General features: G+C 44.7%; 1 protein-coding gene across 1 annotated transcript in view; it reads right to left on the reverse strand.

The window, feature by feature from the left end:
* CHD1L (chromodomain helicase DNA binding protein 1 like) overlaps positions 1–23815 on the reverse strand; it is a 35694-nt gene extending 11879 nt beyond the window's left edge. Inside the window, exons 1-13 of the mRNA XM_063118987.1 lie at positions 23697–23815; positions 21023–21135; positions 20811–20914; positions 18600–18714; positions 16949–16980; positions 14558–14639; positions 13906–14068; positions 11683–11838; positions 10880–10972; positions 9660–9756; positions 7450–7523; positions 5214–5324; positions 3673–3787 (exon numbers count right to left, since the gene is read on the reverse strand). Of these exons, the coding sequence (XP_062975057.1) occupies positions 3673–3787; positions 5214–5324; positions 7450–7523; positions 9660–9756; positions 10880–10972; positions 11683–11838; positions 13906–14068; positions 14558–14639; positions 16949–16980; positions 18600–18714; positions 20811–20914; positions 21023–21135; positions 23697–23793 (1352 nt within the window). The 5' untranslated portion in view covers positions 23794–23815. The remainder of the gene's footprint in view (positions 1–3672; positions 3788–5213; positions 5325–7449; positions 7524–9659; positions 9757–10879; positions 10973–11682; positions 11839–13905; positions 14069–14557; positions 14640–16948; positions 16981–18599; positions 18715–20810; positions 20915–21022; positions 21136–23696) is intronic.
* Positions 23816–24075: the final 260 nt, after the last annotated feature.

A 24075-nucleotide genomic window follows, 5' to 3' on the forward strand; every position in this document is an offset into this window, starting at 1 on the left:
CAGGACAGGAAAGGAAAGGAAAGGAACCTCTCATGCAAGCACTTGAGTCATTGCTGACTCCTAGAGGGACGCCTGCTTTCGCTGACGTTTTCTTGGCAGACTTGTAGCAGGGTGGTTCGCCGTTGCCTTCCCCAGTCGCAGTTACCTTTCCCCCAGCTAGCTGGGTACTCATTTTACTGACCTCAGAAAGGTGGAAGGCTGAGTCGACCTGAGCCGGCTGCCTGAGAGCAAGCTTCCGCTGGGATCGAACTCAAGCCGTGGGGAGAGTTTTGGCTGCTGTAGCTGCCACTTACCACTCTGCGCCACACGACAATAATAAATGTAGTAAATATGTGTATGTAGTTATAAGTTGTAATTACTGTTTTTCAGGTGATTATTCCTAGCATGTACCTGAGAAAATACATATGTAATTTGACTACATTTATTTATTAATATATTATTATTTAAATACTTGTTGACTCAGGAATGCTGGGAGTTGTAGGGGAACTCGTTTGGAGGGCACCAGGTTGGGGGAAAGGCTGAATTAGGGTGTCAACAGTTTTTAGTACCTTTGTTGCTTTCTTATATTAATTCATTAATTCTTTACAAGTACTCCATTAAAAATGTCTACATGATACATTAAAATAACACTGTGTGCTTCCATTTTTCTCCTCAAATATTTCAGGTCATTTACTTGTGGTGCCTTGAGACAAAAAAAAAAATAAGTTGTGGTAGGTCTTTTTTTAGCTTTGTTGTTTATTTTACTTGTATTTAGTAAACCTGTTAAATTAGACCACTTTCTAGAGATTTTCTGATGCAAAGTGATTTTTTTTCTGATGCAAATGACCCTGGAAAATTTTCTAATTATTTTTTTTTCTTGAAAACTCACAGCGCAGGCAAAGGCTCACGTGGAAAATGGTTTTTGCAAACCTGCCAGGCCCTCAGTGTCAAGCAGGTCATTTTACATTATCTACAACTGATGCATTTTTATAATGGACCTTTTCAACTTCAGCACAACAACCATTGCTCTAGTTCCTCCACTGAACTGCCTTGCAGAACCTGTGACTGCAGGGACCCCAAATATCAATATGGCTGAGAAGCTGGAAGCAGAGTAGGGGCCTCGTTGCTTTCTATTTTTTGTCCCTCAGCACAACAACATGTAGACCATGACCCGAAAGCCTTGTTATGCTGCACCTAACCAACTCCTTCCAGTGCTAGAACAGGCAGCAAAACCACAGCCAGGGGTACCCAGATACCATGCCACAGCCACGCAGTTTCTGCCAAGGTACCGTCAGTTCTGGCTCCGCACCAGGACAGGCCTGGTTCTGCCACAAGCAGTGGAGTGAAAGGGCCAGAGACAGATGGCACGGTCAAGTCAGGCTGGTGCTCAGGAGGCAAGATGTAGCAGTCCTTGTGGCCAGATGCTCAGATTGACAAACTAGCTTGGCCATAAGAATTTTATAGGCCTGAACCCCATCTATATGACAATGGGATTGCTCCTCATTGAATATAAACCTGAATTTTCGTAGATTTGAATCTACGCAAAGAGCGTCACACTGCAGCAGTTATTATTGCGCACATATGAGGCTGTGGAACGCTAAATAAAGCTTAATCTGCGGAGCTCCGCAGATTTATATAAGAGGAAAACCGGGGGGGGGGGGGAAGGAACAAGGCAGCAAACAAGGATGCAAGCGGGGGACTGAACACATCTCCTCCCTCTCGCTGCCCTCTTTGTTTTAATTTTAAAAGCTCTCTCTGCGGACCTCCACAGATTCATATAATCCAACATGAAAATGGCGGGACGGAATGAGGCAGCCAGAGGATGCGATAGGTGGGAAGGCGGGAAATCGGCCAATCACTTTGTCCTGCCCTCAAAGTTACGCCCACATTTCAAAATGCGATTTAACTACCCCAAGGACACATAACTATAATGTGATGCAAACTCGAAGGTTGATCCAAAAGTTGTGGTAAATCGCAACTATGAATCTGCACATTATCAGGTTAAAAACCCGGTGCTGCAGCAAATGGGCACCTGCGTCATGTGTCCTGAAACGCGAATCTGCACATTTAGGTTAGGGTAAAGAAGCCATATAGACATCCCTCTGGTATTGTGGAATCAACACAGCAGGAAGAATGGGGAGTCAGCTGACTCCTTTCAGACTGGAACAGTGGCCCCTAGAACCACAGAGCTAAAGTGGGCTTCAGAGGCCATCTAGTCTAAAACCTGCTCAATGTAGAAAACTCAAGAGTGACAACATTCCCAGGAGATGATGGTCCAGCCTCTGCTTGAAGGCCACCAGTGAGGGAGAGCCCTCCCACTAACCCAACTGGCAACCAGCTAATTGGTTCCATTTCACCAGGTTTCTCGTAACGTTCAACCAAAATCTATCCTACTGCAGCTTAAGCCCATTTGATCTTGTCCTTCTTTCTGGGGTAGTAGAGAAGAAGTCTTTATTCTCTTCTGATGCCCTTCAGGTATTTGAAGACTGCTGTAATTCCTCAGTCTTCTCTTCTCCTTCCTCCAACCCCTTTTCATATGTATTCTTCATACCCTTGACCATCTTTTTGACCTTCTCTAAACTTGTTCCAAGTAGTTTAGATCAGCCTTTCCCAACCTCATGCCCTTGAGATGGTCACCAATTCTGGGACTTGTCCAATACATCTGAAGAGCATGAGGTTGGGGTAGGCTGGTCTAGATTCTTCTTAAACTGCAGTGTGCAGAACTAGATATAGCACTCCAGTGGAGCTCCGGCCAGGGCAGAATAAAGCAGAACTATTATTATCCATGACTTGAAAACTAGGGTTCTATAAAAGCAGTCTAAAATCATATTAGCCTTTTTTTTTACAGCCACACACACTGCTGAATCAATGCTGAGCTTGTGATTGACTTAATCCCAATCTTAAGCACACCCTTCTTTTCCCTCCCTTTACATTTGTGTTTATTAAATTTCATTTATTAGTTTCATCCGTCTTTGTCAATTAATCAACGGCAATTTGAGTTTTATTCCTGTCCATCGTTCCCAGTTGGGTGCCACTTGCAGATTGGCTAGGTATTCCCCCCTCCACACACACTCCCTTCCTTTAAGTCTTTGATCAAAATATTGACGCCTGAAAGGCCCACGGTAGAGCCCTGCAGCTCCACATTAGAAGCCTAGTCTGCCCTGCATTCCGAGACAACTGACATCAGAGACTGGCTCCCAGAAGCCCTGGGACCACCGCAGCGCCTTCCAGCTGCTGCCACTCCAAGCCTGCTGTATTCTGACCAGTTGCTGCCATCCCACAACAAGAGCCACAGCCATTGGGTCTTGTGAGGCCTTGGATAGGGTGAACATATAAAAAGGAGGACAGGACAGGAAATTCCAGCAGGTGTCATTTGTATATATGGGGAACCTGGTGAAATTTCCTCTTCATTACAACAGTTGGTCACTCTAGTATAGCTCCTGCAGCTTTAACTGTTGTGATGAAGAGGGAATTTCACCAGGTTCTCCATATATACAAATGACACCTGATAAAATTCCCTTTTCTATGCAACTGTTAAAGATATAGGAGCCAGGTCCTCCTTTTCATATGGTCACCCTAGCCTTGGATCCCACCTATGCTTGGGCTGTAGCTGTGCTGGGGAGGTCTGCAGCAGGATTTGTGGGGCAGGGAGAGAAAAGAGCACCCAATGCGTTCCTGTATACTTGTCCTTACTTCGTCTGGCCAATCCTGTGGGCTCTTGCTGCTGCTTGCAAGTCGTTTTGTGGGTTAAAGTCACTATCAACAAAAACAACGGTGTCTGCTGCGGTTAGATTGATGCCAACTCCACCTTGGTAAATAAAGGAGGATTCCGTTAAAAGTTTTCATAACTTAAATATCACCAAAAAATAAAACAAATATTTTATCCCCCCCGCCTAATTTGATAAACAGTGATGCATAGATCCATATTTTGATTTTAAAACAGAGTTTTAAGAGACTTTTTGTTTCATTAAATTAGATGCATAGACCATCCCATTCCAAAGACTCAGGGCAGGTAACAATTTAAAGGCGTAAAAATACTGTTACAAATAACATTAAAATTACTTTTTAAACATTTCACACACACACGCACACACTTTTACTCATAAATGTAACTGACCCAGGTTTGAAATCCTCGGCCTGCCACTTCCATATGTAGCTTAGGCCTCTCCCAGAGTTGACCTGGAAATTGCCAGATCCCTCAGTTTTCCATTTTAGACAACAAATTTTAAAAGATGACTTCACTAGAGCATATTAATTTTATACAGTGAGGTATTGCTGACACCTCTACCACACAGCATGAGGAATCTTTGCCAGACAGTTGTTTTTTTTCAGAACTGAAATGCCATTTTTGTTCTACTTCACAACGACCCTGTGAGGCAGTGCCCAGAAGAGTGTGTCCAGGATCACTGCGTGAGCTTTACAGTTGAGCTAGGATTTAAAACTGGATCTCTCCGGCCCAAGCTAAATATCCTATCCACTTCACTACACTGTTTCTCTTAATATAAAATGGCATTTATCGTGTATTCATCTTGCTGGTTTTCATGAGTGGCATTATCTGCCTTGAACTCTGGAGACTGTTATTTAGAAACTGATATGAATAAATGAGAAAGAAACAAGGTATAATTTGCAGACAGATTTTAGAACCTGAGACTGAGCTGGGGCTGGGTACCTCCTTTCCTGATTGAGAAGGCAATGAGGCAGTGTTTGGTCATTACACTGTAGAAAAGAAATAGAACATGGAGTGGATCTGGAAGGAACCTTTGAACTAGGCTATGGGCACTACATATGGAAGCCCTAAACCAGAGGGAAAGGCCTGGGGGCCTGAGTGGCAGGCAATGGGTCAGCAGAGAAGGCTATGATTGGTCTACTGTTAGTTTTCAAGGTGACAGCACAGACAGAACACCCAATGAAGCAGACTTCAGGGCCAGCATTAGGCAAACCACAGATAATCAGAATTCTTAGTTCTCTTCCCCTACTAGAAATGTCTGTGCATATGTGCTATGTACACACTGTATAAGGATCTCTAATTTCTGTAGATGTAGCTCTATGGCAATGTAAAACTCTGCAAAGAGCCCTCCAGTTTGTCTGAACTTGAGTTTGTGCAGACTTTCTCTATGACCTCCAAACTGCACTCAGTTCAAGCCTTTATTCACCATCTATAAAGGCAGCAGAGGGACATTCATGGACTGCGAAGCAGCTCAGCTCCCTCGGTCCTTTAGTCACCTTTGCCTCACCTGACTTGGTGCTCAGGAGGAAGGCAAAAATGGGCTGCTGACCAAAGTTCTTAATGGCAAGTTGCCTTTCTTCACCTCGGACAGATCCATCCAGGCGCTCATAGCTGTAACCTTTTCAGTTAAGAAAGAAAAAGAATTAAGTAGAATATCACAGATCAAAGAATAGTAGAGTTGGAAGGGGTCTATAAGGCCATCGAGGCCAACCCCCTGCTCGATGCAGGAATCCACCTTAAAGCATCCTTGACAGATGGCTGTCCAGCTGCCTCTTGAATGCCTCTAGTGTGGGAGAGCCCACAACCTCCCTAGGCAATTGGTTCCATTGTCGTACTGCTCTAACAGTCAGGAGGTTTTTCCTGATGTCCAGCCGGAATCTGGCTTCCTGTAACTTGAGCCCGTTATTCCGTGTCCTGCACTCTGGGAGGATCGAGAAGAGATCCTGGCCCTCCTCTGTGTGACAACCTTTCAATTATTTGAAGAGTGCTATCATGTCTCCCCTAAGTCTTCTCTTCTCCAGGCTAAACATGCCCAGTTGTTTCAGCCTCTCTTCATAGGGTTTGTTTCCAGACCCCTGATCATCCTGGTTGCCCTCCTCTGAACATGTTCAAGGAACAGGTTCAGGTGTCACCATAGATACATGGAGTACAACAAGAAAGTAGGATATGTATACTGCAGAAGATGTGTGTTGATGGGAGTAATTGCTGTATAGTGCACCGCAAACTGTAATTTTTAATGTAATAATGTGTGATAATATGTGTTTGACTAAAACCCATTTAGGGTAGCCATGAATAAAATTTGATTTGATTTGATTTGATGCTCCAGCTTGTCTGCGTCCTTCTTGAAGTGTGATGCCCAGAACTGGACACAATATTCAAGATGAGGCCAGGGCTGAATAGAGAGGAACCAGTACCTCATGTGATTTGGAAGCTATACTTCTATTAATGCAGCCATATCGCACTGTTGGCTCATATTCAGCTTGCGATCTACAACAATTCCAAGATCCTTCTCGTTTGTAGTATTGCTGAGCCAAGTATCCCCCATCTTGTAACTGTGTATTTGGTTTCTATTTTCTAGATGTAGAACTTGGCATTTATCCCTGTTAAATTTCATTCTGTTGTTTTCAGCCCAGCACTCCAGCGTATCAAGATCACTTTGAAGTTTGTTTCTATCTTCCAGGGTATTAGCTATCCCACCCAATTTTGTGTCATCTGCAAATATGACAAGCGTTCCCTGCACCTCCTCGTCCAAATCATTAATAAATCATTTAATAGTCAAAAGTCTTTTATTCTTGGAACATTATGCCACCTTCTGGAATCTTTCTCTTGTACCATCCACGGATCTGAAAAGCTTGTAAACCATTCTATGTCTCAAATCCCCTTTTCCCCATTCATCTCCTGCTACAGCTTGCTTACCCCAGGAGCCAAGGTCAAACTTAGGAACATTCACAGAATGAAGGACCGTGACTCAGGTTCATTTGGCAAACTGTCTCAGAAACAAGCCTAGATGTTGGGACTTGAAACACAGCTCTTTTAAGACAGCATACTCCGGTGAAACACTCACAATGAGAGATATCAACAACTGATACAACAACCTCAAAACACTTCTAAACCATAAGGGCTGGTAGGCTGGCACTTGCTGAGCGTGAAGCAGCTTCTGAGGTTCTCAGTAAAGTGTTAAAACCCGTGTGAGAGCCACTATTTAGAGGCTCAAAATAGTTGAATGTTCTTCCATGTAAAAATACCTTTGCAAATAAAAGTATCACCGAAGATGGCTTCTAGCATAGCCATCTCCATAACATGCTAGAATTTTTTCTGTCCAGGGATTTTTTTTGATAATGGAGAAACAGTCAATACCCTCCCTGCAGTCTGAAATGGTGTTGACCAGAGATGGGTGTGTGTGTGTGTGTGTGTGTGTGTGTGTGTGTGTGTGTTTTAATCACATGTATGAGAAATCAGTAGGGCTGTGCTTCGCTCCATTTCGGGTCGTAGAAGTGGGAGTGATCGGCTTCGCCTCTGCCTTTGGCAGAGGGTTAGGGTTAGGGTTAGGGGGCAGCGGAGCGACACAGAGCAGTTCTCTCATTTGTGGAGCGCTCCGCGTCTTTTCGGAGCTCCGTCCGCCATTTTGGGTGTCTTTTTCCATAGGAATGCATTGGGTGAACTTAAATGCATAGGAATGCATTTAAGAACTTTTTTGCACCCAGTAATAGGCTCCTGACAATAAAACCAGCTACGTCAAATACCTCTATAAACCATATAGTCTTGCAGAATATCCAGCATTTGGGTCATCTGGGAAAACAGCAATACACGATGACCACTGGAATGAGAAAGGAAGAGAAGCCCCTGAACTCAGCTGTTTTCTCTGTAGCATAACCAAGGTTAATTTAGAATTAGGCTGCAACCCCCTACAGACACTTATTTGGGACTAACTCCCATTGAACCCAGCAGATATCAGAGAGGGCTGTTATTGTTCAAGGAGATCAAGACTCCAGCCTCATCACATAGCTACTCAATTAGCAAATACAGAGCTATACATAAATGTACCACCAGAAGGCCATGCTCTAGATATGCGAAACCGAAACATTACAAGCTGAATAAATAGTTTGCATGCATAATTCTATTTCTGCTCGGTCATGGACTTAGAGGATGCCTGCACATCTCAAGGGACGCTACGTGAGTGGAGATCAGCCCTGTGTGGGATGCAGCAAGGCAAACTTCTGTGGCCAAAGCAGCTCCTAATAATTATGTAGACAGATTCAATTATTGCTGTTAACAGTTCAATAGCTTTAAGATTCCTAATTCTATTTAAAAACTCAAAGTAATGAAGCTGGATAAAATGGCAGGTGAAAGATCTATGATTGGATTTAGACTTAAAACCAGGCCTGGGGCGTGAATATGATTAACCCTCCGATCTAAATGGCCGCTGCAGCTGCTATTTTCCATGCAGGAGAAAACGTATACATACAATACATATGTATACAATAGGTATTCTCCCACAAGGGCAAGAAGCAGCTGGCGGGGGGCGGGGGGACAAGTAGGTCAAGAACAGTTTGATGAAGATGTTCAGCACTGCAATTCCAAACCAGTTCTTCCATGGCTGTTTCTTTAAAAAGTTTCCTTCTTTCTTTTTAAAGGGGAAATCTGAACTATTTATTTATTATTGTATTTATATCCCACTTTTTTAATCCTCCTCCATTTTATCCTCACAGCAACAACCCTGTGAGGTAGGCTGGGCTGAGAGTCTGTGACTGGCCCAAAGTCACCCAGTGGGCTTCCATGGCCGAGTGGGGACTAGAGCCTGGATCCCCTGACTCCCAGTCCAACACTCCAGCCACTACACCACACTGGCTCAACAATGGCACTGCCAAGGTTGAAGGGGTCTGAGCAAGATACTCTCTGGGCTCCTCAACACTCTTGGGACTCCCACCTACCCACCCACGCAGTTTCACTCCCCACCATGCTCTCATTTTCTCTGTGTGGTATTTCTCTACCCTCTCTCTTTCTTCTGTGTGTGTCTCTGCGCGTGCTGTTTCACTTCGCAACTCTGGTACTCACTCAAGTCTCTCCCCCCACCTCACCAGGCAGGCTGCAGCACCTTCCTATCTCTTTCCTCCACCCCACCTCCCAGCCTTAACTTTTAGAAGTGTGCAGGTGCTCTGCAGAGCAAAGCTCCCATCATGCCCAGCATGTTGATCTCCCCAGCATGCCTTTGGGCCCCTGTGGCCATCTAGGGCCTTAGCTAAACCTAAGGTTTATCCCGGGATTGTCCCTGCCCACTCCCAGGATATGCTGTGTGTCATTTACATGAACAGGGATGACCCCAGGACAATCCCAGGATAAAGCTTAGGTCTAGCTAAGGCCTAGAAGTCCACTAGAGAAATCTTTCTCTGCAGTGCATCTGGACTGTTTTAGAAAGCTAAAAGAGGAAGGAAGGAAGGAAGGAAGGAAGGAAGGAAGGAAGGAAGGAAGGAAGGAGAAGGTGCTGCTGACTGTGGGGAGAGCAAGCAGATAGCTGGGTGTTGGGGAGGCTGCACTGGGGCATCCTCAGCACTGCCGGGCCCGAAATCCAATGAAAGTGATGACCACCTTCCACTGCCTCATCCAGTTTGGAACAAATTCTGTTGCCCTGAAATTTATGAAATCAACTGGAAACACTAGAAGTTCTCACTAGGGTATTGTGGCCATTGGCACAATTCAGCCAACGCTAAAAAAAAATCCAAATAATGATTTCAATGAGCAAGATTTCAAGAAGTGCTTCCCTCTCTCACTGATGAGATCTAGAAGTGCTTAACTTTTTATTGGACTTTATCCAGCTTTTAAAATTATCTTAGGAAGTCTCCCTCTCTCACTATTTCATGCTAAAAGTTGTTTCCATAGGGTTGCTTGTGCTGAATTGCCAAATCTAAATACATTAGCCCAGGGAGAGTATAAAGCTCAGTAATGCAAAACATACCCTACATAAAGGAAAGGAAGAAGTTTATCCAACAAGCTCAGCTTCCCGCTGGCTTCAATGATATGATCCCCAATGACAAAGGGCTCTGGTTCCACACCTAGGAAGGAAAGAGGTTTTAGCAAAACGCATCACTTCTAATATCCTCACTACAAAGGGAGTATACCTAAATATGTATTCTAAGGCAAAACACATCGTTGCTCAGCTGCTCCCAAGCACTGTTCAATAAACTCTGAAAAGGGCCTGGAAGTCTTTGGTTCTCATCAAACATTCTAGTAAATAAAAACAGTCTTATGCAGCTTCTTAAACATCAGGAAAGAACTAGCTAGGAGGATCTCCCTGGGAAAGGAGTTCCAGGAAAGGAGAAGGAACCACCCCGAAGAAGGCTCAAGGTTCTTTCACTTTTAACTGTGCCCCTTGAAAGGAGAGAATGGTAAGAAAAGTCTCCTCTGACAATCTCAAAGTACACAGGGGAGCCTACGAGGCAGAGCACTTTCAGACGATCTGGGCCCAAGCCCATTAAAAGCTTTGAAGGTCAACACCATCCCTTTTGTGTTGAAATCAGAAACAAAACTGTAACTACCGGAGGCCAGCTGCTGTGTTCTGGACCAACCAATGCTTCTAGACACCCTTCCAAGGTACCCTTTCTGCAATCACATTATGGCCAGGACATATATGATGGCGGCTAGCCACAGCTGTCACCCGAGAATCAAGCTACAGCACTGCACCCAGGAGCACCTCCAAGTTGCAAACTTGTTCCTTCGGAGGGAGTGTGACTGTGGCATGCCTAGCTCCTCACCCCTAGCCCCCTCACCCTAAGCTGTTATCTGTACAGCACCATGTACACTGATGGTGCTATATAAATAAATAATAATAATAATAATAATACTAAGCAACACTGTGATGACTGGATGGAGCTTCAGTTGATGATCCTTCAACCATCCCATCACCACCTCAAAGTACCTGTTCTGGTATTCTATTGTCTTACTAGAATTAGATAGAAAGAAAAGGTAATCATCAACGGCCATCAGTATTCTAATTCAGCACAAGCTTTCCCAGAGGCTGCTTGCAGATGTTAAAAAGGATGGGGGGGGATGACGACAGGGGAAGACAAGGTGGAATAACTCAGCAAACCAACATAATGGTTACTCTACAACCTACTCTACTGCCTCACTCTACAACAGCATCAATAATACTCTTCTCATTACTTTTCCCATCCTTACCATTGAACAGATATGGATGAGCTACACATTTCCGGAGTTGAATTAACACATTCTGGAGCTTTGCTTTCTTCCCTGTTTCATTTTCAAATGCATCTGAAATGTAAATTTTTTTAAAAAAACAACACACAATAGAGAGGCCCACTGTTATAGATGGGATGAGCACAACATGACAACCCACCAAGGCTTGCTGCGTTGTCATGTGAGCTGAACCTGGCACGTTTTCTGCAGGGTGCCTTAATTTTTGCAAACAAATCACCCTGAGAACCCATAGCTTGTTGTAGGGTTGTTCACATGCATGGGGGGGTTACTGTGTTGTCTGAACCCAGGAGAGCAATTCTATTGTGGGTTTACAGGATCGCCTCCAGAGCCACTTGATAAGAGCATCAGAAAAGCCTGTGCCACCCTTTGTGATCTTGCCAGTGCCACCTCCAGCCTCCCTCGCCAGGGAGTGCCACCCCCACCCCCCACCCTGATGCCCAAATGTCACTTTGGAGTTATCATCACTTTATTTTATTTTTATGGTGCTTCAGGAGTATGCAAATGTGTTCATTTTTATTGTTTTTCCCATGTTTTGTTAGTGTGCAAGAGTGCACTTTCACCTGTCTGATATGTGTAGGCTTGCCTTGTCAATATCATTGTATGTTGCAGCTATCCACAGGAGCACAGAGTAAGTGGCATACAAAGAAACTGACAATGCGAGACTGCAGATAGGTTTTATTTAATACCCATCCCCAAGCTCAACCATTTTAAATTTATGTTTAAATGAAATGACTGACTCTAAAATCTTCCACTGGTCCATTTACCTAGGTCTTTCATCAAAACAGCCTTATAAAACTTTCTCTGCAGTGCTGACATTCCATGGTAGAGAACAACCTCCTCCTTCTTTGGGAGTTCCACTGCAACTTCCTCCTTCACTCTCCTGAGCAAAAACGGCTGCAATAGACTATGCAGTTCTTTGACTGAATAAGGGAGAGAGAAATGCTGTTACAGCCTTGAGTTTTACATGTAAGCACAGGTGGGCCAACACTCATTCTCTTGGATCTTACAGAAGTGCACCATGTTGCTAAAATAGGACTATTAAAACTGAAGGAGGGTACAAGAGACTGTCTCAGCAAGGGTTTGAGTGGCGTCTCCTGAAAGTTTGCACTCAAAAAGCAAAAGCCGTGGCATAAGCACAACGGAGCTGCGTTTCTATCACCACAATCCTCTCTTTCGAAGCTCTACAAGCATAATCATTGCTATCTTGTCTGTATGTTTGGAAAGACACCATGGGAATAAGAAAATGACACTCACACACCCTGCCCTTCTCCAAATATTATCACAGAATTTTAATATGGCTCACAACCCAGACTGTTTCCAAGCAGAACAAAAGAGTGTTGTTTGCTGAATTTGGAACACTTCTGCCTTTGGGGAGTGCTGCTTCTCCTTCATTTCTGATGCCAGGGTGGGGGGAGTACATATCTTCCCCCCCAAGGAAAATGTGCTAGCTCAACAGAACTCCCATTAAGCAGACCAAATCAAACTGAAACGTTACATTCAAAGAGGGCTTTCTGCAGCAAACTTGTAAAACATGGACATCAGCTGTGAACACATTCCCAGTAGTAGCCATGGCCAAAGAAAGATTCCCAGTACATGGGTGATATACACATTGTGATTGCTGTTATAGAGCTGCCCTGATAACTTTATTAAGCGGCCCAACCAACTTCTCTTCCCACATTATTATTATTATTATTATTATTATTATTAATAATAATCATTTATAAAGCGCCATCAATTTTCATGGCGCTGTACAGAATAAAACAAAACAAGACAATCTGCCATATGGCTTACAGCCTTCCTCAACCTGGGGCGCTCCAGATGTGTTGGACTGCATCTCCCAGAATGCCCCAGCCAGCTGGCTGGGGCATTCTGGGAGTTGTAGTCCAACACATCTGGAGCGCCCCAGGTTAAGGAAGGCTGGCTGACAATCTAAAAACACCATAACAGACAGGGGAGGGAGGGGAAAAACCAATAGGGGTAGGGACATTAAAACTAAATATAGACTAGTATGACCACGCTATGGTTAAAAAGCTTTCAAGAAAAGAAATGTTTTCAAGCGAGATTTAAAAACAGAAATTGATGTCGTGGTCTGCAAATGCACTGGAAGAGAATTCCAGGCATTATACACCAAGCTCAGTCCTATTTTGCACATTTGTTAAATTATGCTTTTTAAAAAACTTAAGAGGCTGTGTGCTTCCCCCCCCCCCCCCCACTGCAGATGACAAAAATACAGATCTTTGCATAAGCAGTTGTGGACTGATGAACTCCTAAGTACAGCTGCTCATACTAAACTCAAACAAATTGGAGAGCAAGCACAATTACACATCGCTTTAAACATTATTGGAAAGGAAAAGGAAATAGCCAAATAGAGTACATGGAGGCAGGATCCATCACTTCCCTACAACATGGGATATTAGAAATCTAAGGGTTTGTTGTTGTTTTGGCACAAAATAGTTACTGTCTGCATTTTATGGGTAGAAAAAGAAAGGCCATCTGAGTCCCAGGCCTTAGCTAGATGGGGCTTTATCCCAGGGCAAACCCCGGGATCATCCCTGTGCATCCACATGACACACAGGGGATCCCGGGATCAGTGAGGGATGATCCCTCCCTTGCCCCGGGATCTCGCCCTACACTTTGAGACGGCGGAATGTGTGGGCCGTTGCCGCAGGTTGACCCAGCTCAGCGCAACTCCTTGCCCATTGGGGGTAGGGTGGGGGGAGCAGGAATTTAAATTATTTTTTAAAAAAACCACTTACCTTATGCGCACGAGCTTTCGTGCACTCCTTCCGCTTCAAGAAAAATTTAAAAATGGCAGGTGCAACGCCTTTCCTCCTGAGGTCATTGCACGTTGCATGTAAACAGAGGAGGGATCTTGCATTGTGTCCTTCCCTCCTCTGTCGCGTGATTAAAGGTAGGTCTAGCTAAGGCCCCAGTTGCCAGTATTTTGCATGGAGTAGCCAACAACCAGTCGCAATGTTTTTACTTGCCTGCTTTGCTTTCCTTTCCAATTTCATGGTAATAGTCAACAAATTCTTCCACTAACTCCCTGGGGAATATAACTGGTTCAATAAAAGCAAGCATGGCGTATAACTCTTGCAGATTGTTCTGAATGGGAGTGCCTGTCAGCAGGAGGCGAAAATCTGTTGAAAACTGAGAGATTGAGAGTATGCAGTGAGGGGACTGCTGAATGGCAAATGTTTAGTGATCACACATTATCATCAGGCCTGGTCCTGCCAACTTAGTGGAAATAAGAGAGAGGGAGGTGAGATTCATTGCCCTCTTGGCACAATCAGTGGTCCAAAGCTACGACATCCTGTCCCTTTTCCCGAAAAGTTGTAAAACGTGATTGTTTCGTGGAAGAACTTAGGACAATTTACTAGTATTAAGCAACGTGCTTTGTTTTAGTTGTGACACATCTTAGTTCAGTTGTGCATATTCTAATTATTTTCTTTCCTCTGCTGTTAGACTATATTGTTATTTGGTTGGAATCCTATATACAAGACAATCATCAAATTGCAAAACAAAACAAAAACTTACACATAAGTAAAAGAATGGAGAAAGATCGTTCACCTAACTGAATTCCATTCAGACATTGTCTTAGACCTCTACCCCTGGGAAAGAGGGGATTGCATTATTTACCTCCAAGAGTGTTTTATGAAGCAATGCATCCTGATTCTTCAGTCTGTGAGCTTCATCCACAATGAGGCAAGCCCAGTTAAAACTGAACACAAAACAGAGAAATTGCAGATGACAATTATAAGGGGCATCCAGACATGAGATTCTTTACCCAGAGAGGCTGGACTATGGCCATAGCTAGACCTAAGGTTTATCCCTGGATCGTCCAGGGGTCAAACCTGTTCATCTAGGTGACACACAGGGGATCCAGTGCTCAGGCCGGGGCGAACCCTGGATGATCCCAGGATAAACCTTAGGTCTAGCTGTGGCCTATCTTTCGTACCAGAGTTCCTGTCTCCTCGCTCCCAGATGAAAACCTGCCACCAGATGCCTCCGCCCTTCTTTGGTGTTGTGCTGCTGTTCTAACCCTGCCTCAAAGTCTCTGCTTCCAACCCAAGGCAAACTCATGCTAGTAGTCTTCCCTTGCTTTCCTCCATGGATTTGAATAGGTAAAGCACAAAAGAGGGATTTTTTTTAAAGACGCCGGCCTGAGGATGCTTAAAACTAAGGCCTTAGCTAGACCTAAGGTTTATCCCGGGATCGTCCCAAGGTCATCCCTGCCTGCTCCCGGGATATCCTGTGTGTCATTTACATGAACAGGGATGACCCTGGGACGATCCCGGGATAAACCTTAGGTCTAGCTAAGGCCTAAAACTACTTTCATATCCCATGCAAGCTTATACAGTTAAATTTGCCCCAAAAATTCCACAATCTGGACTCACCATTTTGAGATAGATTACATTGTGAGTTTGGACAGGAGAGGATTAATGGAGCCAGAATTACTGCAAATGTTTCTTACTGACCACATCCATACTCAATATTCTAAGCACTAGGAGAACACTGAATTTTAGATGGCAAGTGAGAGAACTAACCAAAACACTTAGCCTGGAATAATTCAAATGGGACTACTCTATTGTAAGTAGGTTAACAACAAAAATCAATAGATCAAAAGATCAATAGTTTTTAAATGGATACTGTTGTTTTTATACTGTTTTTGTTTTTTTTTAAAAAATTGTATACTTTTAATGTTTACTATTTTTAATGTTGTAAACCGCCCAGAGAGCTTCGGCTGTGGGGCAGTATATAAATGTAATAAAATAAATAAATAAATAAATAAATAAAATACAGCCTTCCTGTCAAGGAATACAATAAACTATGCGTATGATCATAGTACCGCCTATGAAATTTGATTTAGATTCTCTGGTTAGGAACCAAGAGTAACTGTCCATACTAAAAGCCCTTGTCAAAAAGTTTATTTGCTGAAACTGACAGAGGAAAAATCTGAACAATCAGAGAGAAGGTATAAAGGAAGACTACAGCTTAATATAATAAATGTTAATTCATTAATTGGCAGAGTTTAGGTTGATCTATTGACTGAATTAACGTACAAGTTTACATGTGTATTTAGGTATATTTTATTACTATTCTACTAGAGAGCATCACTAACGATAAAATATTAAAAATCATCATATAAAATCAGGTGGCTTAAATTGGATAACTTCCAGGGTCCTTTGCAACATGGTGATTCTACATTTCTAAGATCTGAGTTTAAACAGAAGATTACCTTAATAGTTTGGTCTGGCAAGTATCTTCTTCTGTCAGGTAAATTCGGAGGAATATATTGCCATGGGAACGAAATATTTATTTATCTGATTTATACCCTGTCTTTCTACCAAAAAATGGCACTCAAGGTGGCTTACAAAACAATTTTAACTAGATTAAAAGAATAAAGGCTCTCTCTGATGTTGTTGCCACCAAATGTGCCTCTGGTGATGGTGGTCTTGAAAGAAGATCTTAAGAACTCTGCAGGCAACCCTGAGAGAAGGTCTTTCAGGTAGCCTGGCCCCTCTCAAAATAGGGCTTTATAGGTCATAAGCAGCACTCTAAATTCTGGCCAGAAACGGTGGAGCTGCTGTAACAAGGAAGTTGCACAGTGCCTGTAACCAGCCCCTGCCAACACTCAGACTGCAGCATGGTGGACTGTCATTTCTGAACAGTTTTCAAAGGCAGACCCATGCTAAGTGCACATCAGTTGTTGGCAAAACCTCTCCCCCATGCCAGCAAAGAATGATGTAATCAAGCTAGTCCACCTATGAGAAAACAACAACAATGGGCAGGCAGCCAGGTGACAATCTGAGTAGAAGAACCGAGCTTTGGACTCTGAAAAGCTAACAGCATCACAGGGTGCTGCCTGTCCTCCTGGTATGGATTTGGGACTATCTGTGTGAGCGTTTAAGCCAAGCTCCCTCACAGAGTTGACCTGAAGATTTGTACATAAATGCAAATCTGCATTTGAAACTTGTATGTTATGGGAGTCCCAATAGCATTTTCACTCTGTAAATCTGGCGTCCTCACCGTTTTAGAAGTGCTGCATCTTTTAAGCATATCTGCAACCAAGTAGAAGAAAAGTGTTACTCACATACGTCTACAGTACCGTAACAGCAGAGGCTAGAGAGGAATGGTTTGCAGCTAGAGAGGAATGGCTGGTTTGCATGTAACACGAAACCATAGTTCAGTGCTACATGGAATGAAGCCTCAGGCTTGCACCCTCTCCCCGCTCTTCCTCCCACATGACCGGGAGAAGGACTTCACTAGTGTTTAGTTTTGATTTAAAAGGAAGTCTGGAGAATTAAATAAACCCTTTTCATAACACATTCTGACCAGATTTTGTTTTAAAGTATGTCCATATGTACGTTTTCTTGGAAAGTTAAACTAAATGCTGGATGAGAAGGGCATGAGAGAGTGTGCAAACCAAAGTTCATTGTTTAACATTATGTGCAAACCTATGAACAAATCAAGGAGTGGAATCTTAAACTGGGGCCACAGCTAGACCTAAGGTTTATCCTGGGATCATCCAGGGTTCGCCCCTGCCTGAGCACTGGATCCCCTGTGTGTCATCTAGATGAACAGGTTTGACCCCTGGACGATCCAGGGATAAACCTTAGATCTAGTTATGGCCTGGGACTCCAGCCTGTAACCTGATTCTTTATTCTTATGGATACAAATTCATCCCATAACATATACTAATTATGTAAATAAATGTTTCCCCCTTCATTTTAAAAGGAAGGGCTTATATTGATTGTACTAAAGCAATACACACACACTTAAAATGCAATTTCCACAGGGTCAGAATCTACACCTTTGGATGCCATTCATGGAATGGAAATTCCCCACCCTAAAAAACAGTGTAATGTGGTCACACAGATAGTCTCAATGCACGTTGTATTTCCACATGTACATTGATGGTGCTATATAAACAAATAAATAATAACAATAATAATAATAATAATAACATCCTTACTATGTCTGTAGTTCTGCAAAAGGGACAGAAAAGCCCCCACCCCTTTCCACTCAGTCTAGTTTCTTGGGCCTTAATTTGGTGAACAGTTAGACAGTTTAGCCAGCAGTAATTTCCTACAAAGAGAAAGTTCAGCTCTCAGATCTGCCCTCTGCAGACATCCCCCCGCTATGCAATTAGGATTGTGTGAAGAGACTAGTCCCTTGGCTCCGCACTTTCTATTGTGTCCTCGCCAACATGAGCCCAGCCCGCCACGCTTCAGAAGGCGAACTTCTGCAACAGGGACCCTTATTTACTGGAGGAGGCTCTCACAGGGTTTAGAAATCTGCATAATTAGGGTTTGAAATCACACAGAAAGTCTACTTGAGTAGCAAAGGTTTTCTGCTGGAGGGCTGTGAGCGTCCCAGAAGAGCATCCCAATGGAATTTGTCCCACTCTCCCCCCCCCCCCACTCCATGAAATCCTAATCATACTGGGCATGGGGAGACAAACACACACGCCTGCATAGAACAGCAGATTAACAGATGTGTTTTTATTTGTAGCTACTGCTAACAGCTATCCCCAAACCGCCACACGCTCATAGGCGTCGCGCTAAACAAAGACTAAGGCTCCCCAGAACTGAAGGCCTCGTAAAGAATGAGATGAACACCACCAAAGTATGAACAGATCAACAACTCTAGGTTCACTATTGTAGAAAATATCAAGTACCTCATAAGTTGTCAGCACAACGTGAAAATCATGATTTGAGTTCAAGTGCTGCTGTAGCCCGGCCCTTTCTTCCTTATCTCCTGAATATGTCACGAATGAAAGGCTTGGAGAAAACCTGTTTTAAATTTTAAAAAAATGCGATTGAGCAGGATATAGAACACACTGTGTTAATCAACATCTGTGAACATAAGAAGTTGCCTTCCATCAAGTCAGATACTGCTGCGTGACGAGGCCAGTACTGTTCACTCCGGCACAGGCTGCTTCCCTTCTGAGATGGGATCTTCTGTATGCAAGGGATGTACTTGAACTGGTACTCCAAGGTATGTGCTCTAAGGTATGATCTAGAAAATGTCTAAAGATAACCTAAGTTACATATCTCATAGAGGTTATTGTGAAGGGGAATGGAGCCTAGGGCCTAAACTGGGCTGCATTCATAGAAGCATAACTTCCAAATCGCATGAGGTACTAGTTCCCCTATATTCAGCACTGGTTAGGCCCCAACTTGAGTATTGCGTCCAGTTCTGGGCCCCACACTTCAAGAAGGAGGCAGATAAGCTGGAATGTGTTCAGAGAAGGGCAACCAGGATGATCAGGAGTCTGAAAACAAAGCCATATGAGGAGAGACTGAAAGAACTGGGCATGTTTAGCCTTGAGAAGAGAAGGCTCAGGGGAGACATGATAGCTCTTCAAAAGCTTAAAAGTTTGTCACATAGAGGAGGGCCAGGATCTCTTCTCAATCATCCCAGAGTACAGGACACGGACTAATAGGCTCAAGTTACAGGAAGCCAGATTCTGGCTGGACATCAGGAAAAACTTACTGACTGATGGTTCCATTGTCATACTGCTCAAATTACCTAGGGAGGTTGTGGGCTCTCCCACCCTAGAGGCCTTCAAGAGGCAGCTGGACAGCCATCTGCCAAGGATGCTTTAAGGTGGATTCCCGCATTGAGCAGGGGGGGTTGGACTCGATGGCCTTAGAGGCCCCTTCCAGGTCTACTATTCTATGATTTGAAGGCAGTTGGATTCTTTTTTTAGTGTCCTGTTCCTGCCTTTCCATCATCTCCCTATATGAATATATGCATTTCACCCTATTCTTTTTTCCCAATTCCTGCATAGTGTTGTCATGTATTTTGACTACAGCAAGTTGCCCCTGACAGTTTTGTCAAACAGCCACAGCAGCACTTTGAACATTGTTCACATCTACTGGTTACAAACTGATGGTCAAAAGGGAGAGAGACCGTGGTTCCTTTGCTACATGGCTGTTGTATAGAATTTTGCAGGTACTCAGTATAGGACAGGGCAGAGCTAAGTAACTTGTGACCATCCAGATGTTACACTGCAACTCCCATCATCCCTCACCATTGGCTATGCTGGCTAGGGTTGATGGCAGTCGAACATCTGGAGGACCACAAGTTGCCCACCCTTGACTTAAGACAATTAAACACACACACACAATTATTTGGATCCAGACAATCATACTTAGAGTACAGCCACTGAAATCAATGGGACTTAAGTTAATTATGTGTGGGTCCACTCTACCTCAGGCCGTTGCTAGACAAGGGCTCACCCCTGTGCATCCAGAGGATCCTGGGGTCAGCCTGGGCTAACCCATCCCTTGGCCCGGGATAACCGGCACCGGTTATGGCCTGGTATTTCTGCAGCCCCGGACATTGCGGGCAGACTAGCGGGCGGGCGATCGGACATCGCGCGCGGGGGGTGGGGAATCGGGGGCAGGGGGGAGCGGGGAACCTTTTTTAAAAAAACCCCCACCTACCTTTGTCGAGGCGTGCTCCTGAGCACATGGCCCCTTTAATCTAAAAAACAAAATGGCGGACGCAACGGGTCCTTCCAGCAGCCCGTTGTGTCTTACGTGTAGATAGGGGCAACGGCCCACGCTACTTTTAGGGCGGGCTGGCCCCTCCACACGCCCGGATTTAGAGGTAGGCCTAGCAAGGCCCTAAGTCAACCCACAATGTTTATCGTAACAATAATGCACCAGAGAGAAAATATACAGTGGATATATAGTACTTCCAGGTTTATTAAAATATTCCTATTGATCAGAAACATCCATAGCTATATAGTTTGGGATTTTTCCTGCCAGTATTCAAAGCCATAAAAAATAATGGATATACTGGATTTTAAAACATGCCCATGAAAACACCTATATTTCTCATTGCTTCAATTAGTTTGTGAACACTTGCAAAACTTTACCTTTTTAGTTCCTCTTCCCAGTTGTTTAACACTGACAGAGGACAAAGGATCAAAAAGGGCCTTCTGTTCAGCTTCCCACTTAAGACAACAAGCAGAGAAATAGTCTGGAATACACAATAAAATATAGATTTAGGGTGTCATTAACTGTAATGCAATACTATATTCATCTTTCTCCTACAATGATGAAATAGTAGAAGGAGAGAGTGATACACCTGGCAGGTCTTCCCAAGACCCATTTCATCGCCCAGGATGCAGCCATGCCAGGTTCCATAGGAGTGTGTCAGCCAGTTTACGCCTTCCATCTGATAGGGGCGTAGATGAATACCTACAAAAAGAGAGAAAGAAAACAATGTAAATGGATGGACTTGCATAGATATTACAGGTTACTCAATCTTTTGAAGTTGTTTGGAGGCCGGAAGTTCTGCATAGCTCAACTATAATTTTTTCTAGACCTACATAAACAAGCAGCATGCAATCAGGTGGACCTCAGAGGTTAGATATGACATGACCTAACCATGATTATGTAGAAACAAGTCTCACTGGGGCTAAAACAATCCGTGGGTTATGTAAGGGTTGTTTAACCCTCGCATAAGCCACCCTTGCCGGGTTTGAACAACAGAATAGGCCACAGAGACTGCTTGCCACGGCTCGAATATTCAAAATGTCAACTTGATCATGCAAATCCACTCACTGACTTCATCAGGATTTACCTCCACATAATGTGTCCAGTATGGCAATGTTATGAAGAGGTAAGTGCAGGAATGGTTTTGAGCAGGAGTGCACAACCTCCAGCCCCCACTCCAGCCTTAAATGCACCCCTGGCACTTCTCTCCCAACCCAATGCTTCTCCTGCCCTTCCCTAGACCCATTTTCTAGACCCATTTCAAACCAGCTTCAGAGCAGGATACGGAGTTGAGACCACTACGGTCGCCTTAGCAGATGATCTACGCCTGAGTATTGACAGGGGGAGGGTGTCCCTGCTGGTACTTTTGGACCTCCCAGTGGCTTTCAATACCATTGACCATGGTATCCTTCTGGACCGCCTAAGGGGTTTGGGAATCGGGGGCACTGTGCTTCAGTGGTTCCGGTCCTACTTCTCCGGCAGGTTCCAGAGGGTGATGCTTGGGAATAGCTGCTCCTCAAAGAAGGAGCTGCTGTGTGGTGTACCACAAGGTGCTATCCTTTCCCCAATGCTATTTAATATTTACATGAAACCGCTGGGAGAGATCATCCGGTGGCATGGGGCGGGGTGCTATCAGTATGCTGGTGACACCCAAATATATTTCTCTATGACTTCGACAACAGCGTCAGCTAAGGATAGTGTGTCTCCTCTGAATGAATGCTTAGAGGTGATAATGGGCTGGATGAGGAAAAACAAACTGAAGCTGAATCCAGACAAGACGGAGGTGCTTGCTGTCAAAGGTCATAACCTAGGTTTGGAGGTGTGTCAGCCAGTTCTGGATGGGGTTACACTCCCCACGAAAGACTGCGTTTGCAGCTTGGGGGTGCTTCTGGATCCGTCGCTCCAAATGACAGCCCAGATAGATGCGACGGCCAGGAGTGCCTATTATCAGCTTCAGCTGATGCGCCAGCTGCGCCCCTTCCTAGAGTCAGAAGACCTAAAGACGGTTGTGCCCGCGCTGGTAACTTAAAGACTAAACTTCTGCAATGCACTCTACATAGGGCTACCTTTGTGCCTAGTCCGGAAACTTCAACTAGTTCAAAATATGGCAGCCAGGTTGGTCACCGGTACACCTAGGGATGACCACATCACACCAGTCTTAAAATCTCTCCACCAGCTGCCAATTAGTTTCCGGGCGAAGTATGAAGTGTTGGTTATCACCTTTAAAGCCCTACATGGTTTGGGTCCAGGCTACCTGCAGGATCGCCTTCCCCCGTACAATCCACCCCGCACACTCAGGTCCTCTGGGAAGAATTTACTCCAGCCAACAAAAACAAGGCTGACAACTATTACCCAGAGGACCTTTTCTTCTGCTGCTCCCAGTTTGTGGAATGGCTTGCCGAGAGAGATTCATCAACTTAACAGTCTTCCAGAATTTAAGAAAGGCATAAAGACAGATCTCTTCCGGCAGGCCTGCCCAGCTGAATTTTAAGATGCCTTTTTTAATGGTGTGCTGCTTTTAACGCTGCACTTATTTTAAATGTTTGAATTAGTTTTATGTACTTTATGTGCTTTTTATACTGTATTTTGTAATTGTGCTTTTAACCTGTTGTTTGTTTTATTGTGGTTTTAATTTTTGTGAACTGCCCAGAGAGCTTCGGCTATTGGGCGGTATAAAAATGTAATAAATAAATAAATAAATAAAATGTTGTTTTTATTTGTGTTGTACCCCGCCTCGATCCAAAGGGAGAAGTGGGTAACAAATAAATTATTATTATTATTATTATTATTATTATTATTATTATTATTATTATTATTATTATTCCCTCCCAACCCCAAGAAATCCTGCTTCCAGGATCACTGTTTTCCCACTGCTGGTAGTAGTGATCTCCGTGGAATGATCTCCTCCCTCTCTCTAACAGCCAGGGAGGCAGGGGCTTGTTAGGTGGCTCCTTCACTTCCAAGGCATCTGGTGCTGGAGAGGGTGGCAGGACTGGTTTTCGCGCGAACGCTTTTGAGCAGCCCAGTTCCAAGGAGAACCCCCCACACCTCCCCAGAGGGGGCTTTCATGGCAGGCATCCTTTGGGCTATGGGTGCACCGGAGCAGACCGCGCTCTTCTCTGTATTTCCCACAAGGGCAGGGACGTGTCCAAGACCGGGGCCGCCCTCCGCAGGCGAGGCTGTCCACCTCTGGGAGGCCTCCCCACGCCTGCGCCTCCGGTGGCCCCTTCCCGGCCCATTGCGCCCGAGCCAGCCCCACGTACCTGTCAGCCCCCATTGGCTTAAATGCGCCTTTTCGATCCTTGCTCCCCCCTGCCTGGACTTGCGCGTGTTAGACAGAGTCTGGAAGAAGCGGGACATGGCGGGCTGCTCCCTGCGCTGCGCTCAGCGAGGCGCTCGGCTCACACGCGCACTCCCCGCGGGCGGCGGGGCTCCCGGAAGAAAAGCCGCACAGGCGGCCACTGACGGCTTCGCAGGCCGGCAGGCCCGTCCGCGATTGGCCCTGGTCGCCACCGGGGCGGGCTTCGTGCGGATGTGCGAGGCTGAGCGCCCCAGCCCCGCTCTCCGGGCCGCCATCCGCGCGCACTTCCTCCAGGGCGCGGGGAGGTGGCCGCCATCCGCTCGTTGAAATGAGCGCAATTT

This window comes from Elgaria multicarinata, chromosome 3 (genome assembly GCF_023053635.1).
Source record: "Elgaria multicarinata webbii isolate HBS135686 ecotype San Diego chromosome 3, rElgMul1.1.pri, whole genome shotgun sequence".
NCBI classification, from domain to species: Eukaryota; Metazoa; Chordata; class Lepidosauria; order Squamata; family Anguidae; genus Elgaria; species Elgaria multicarinata.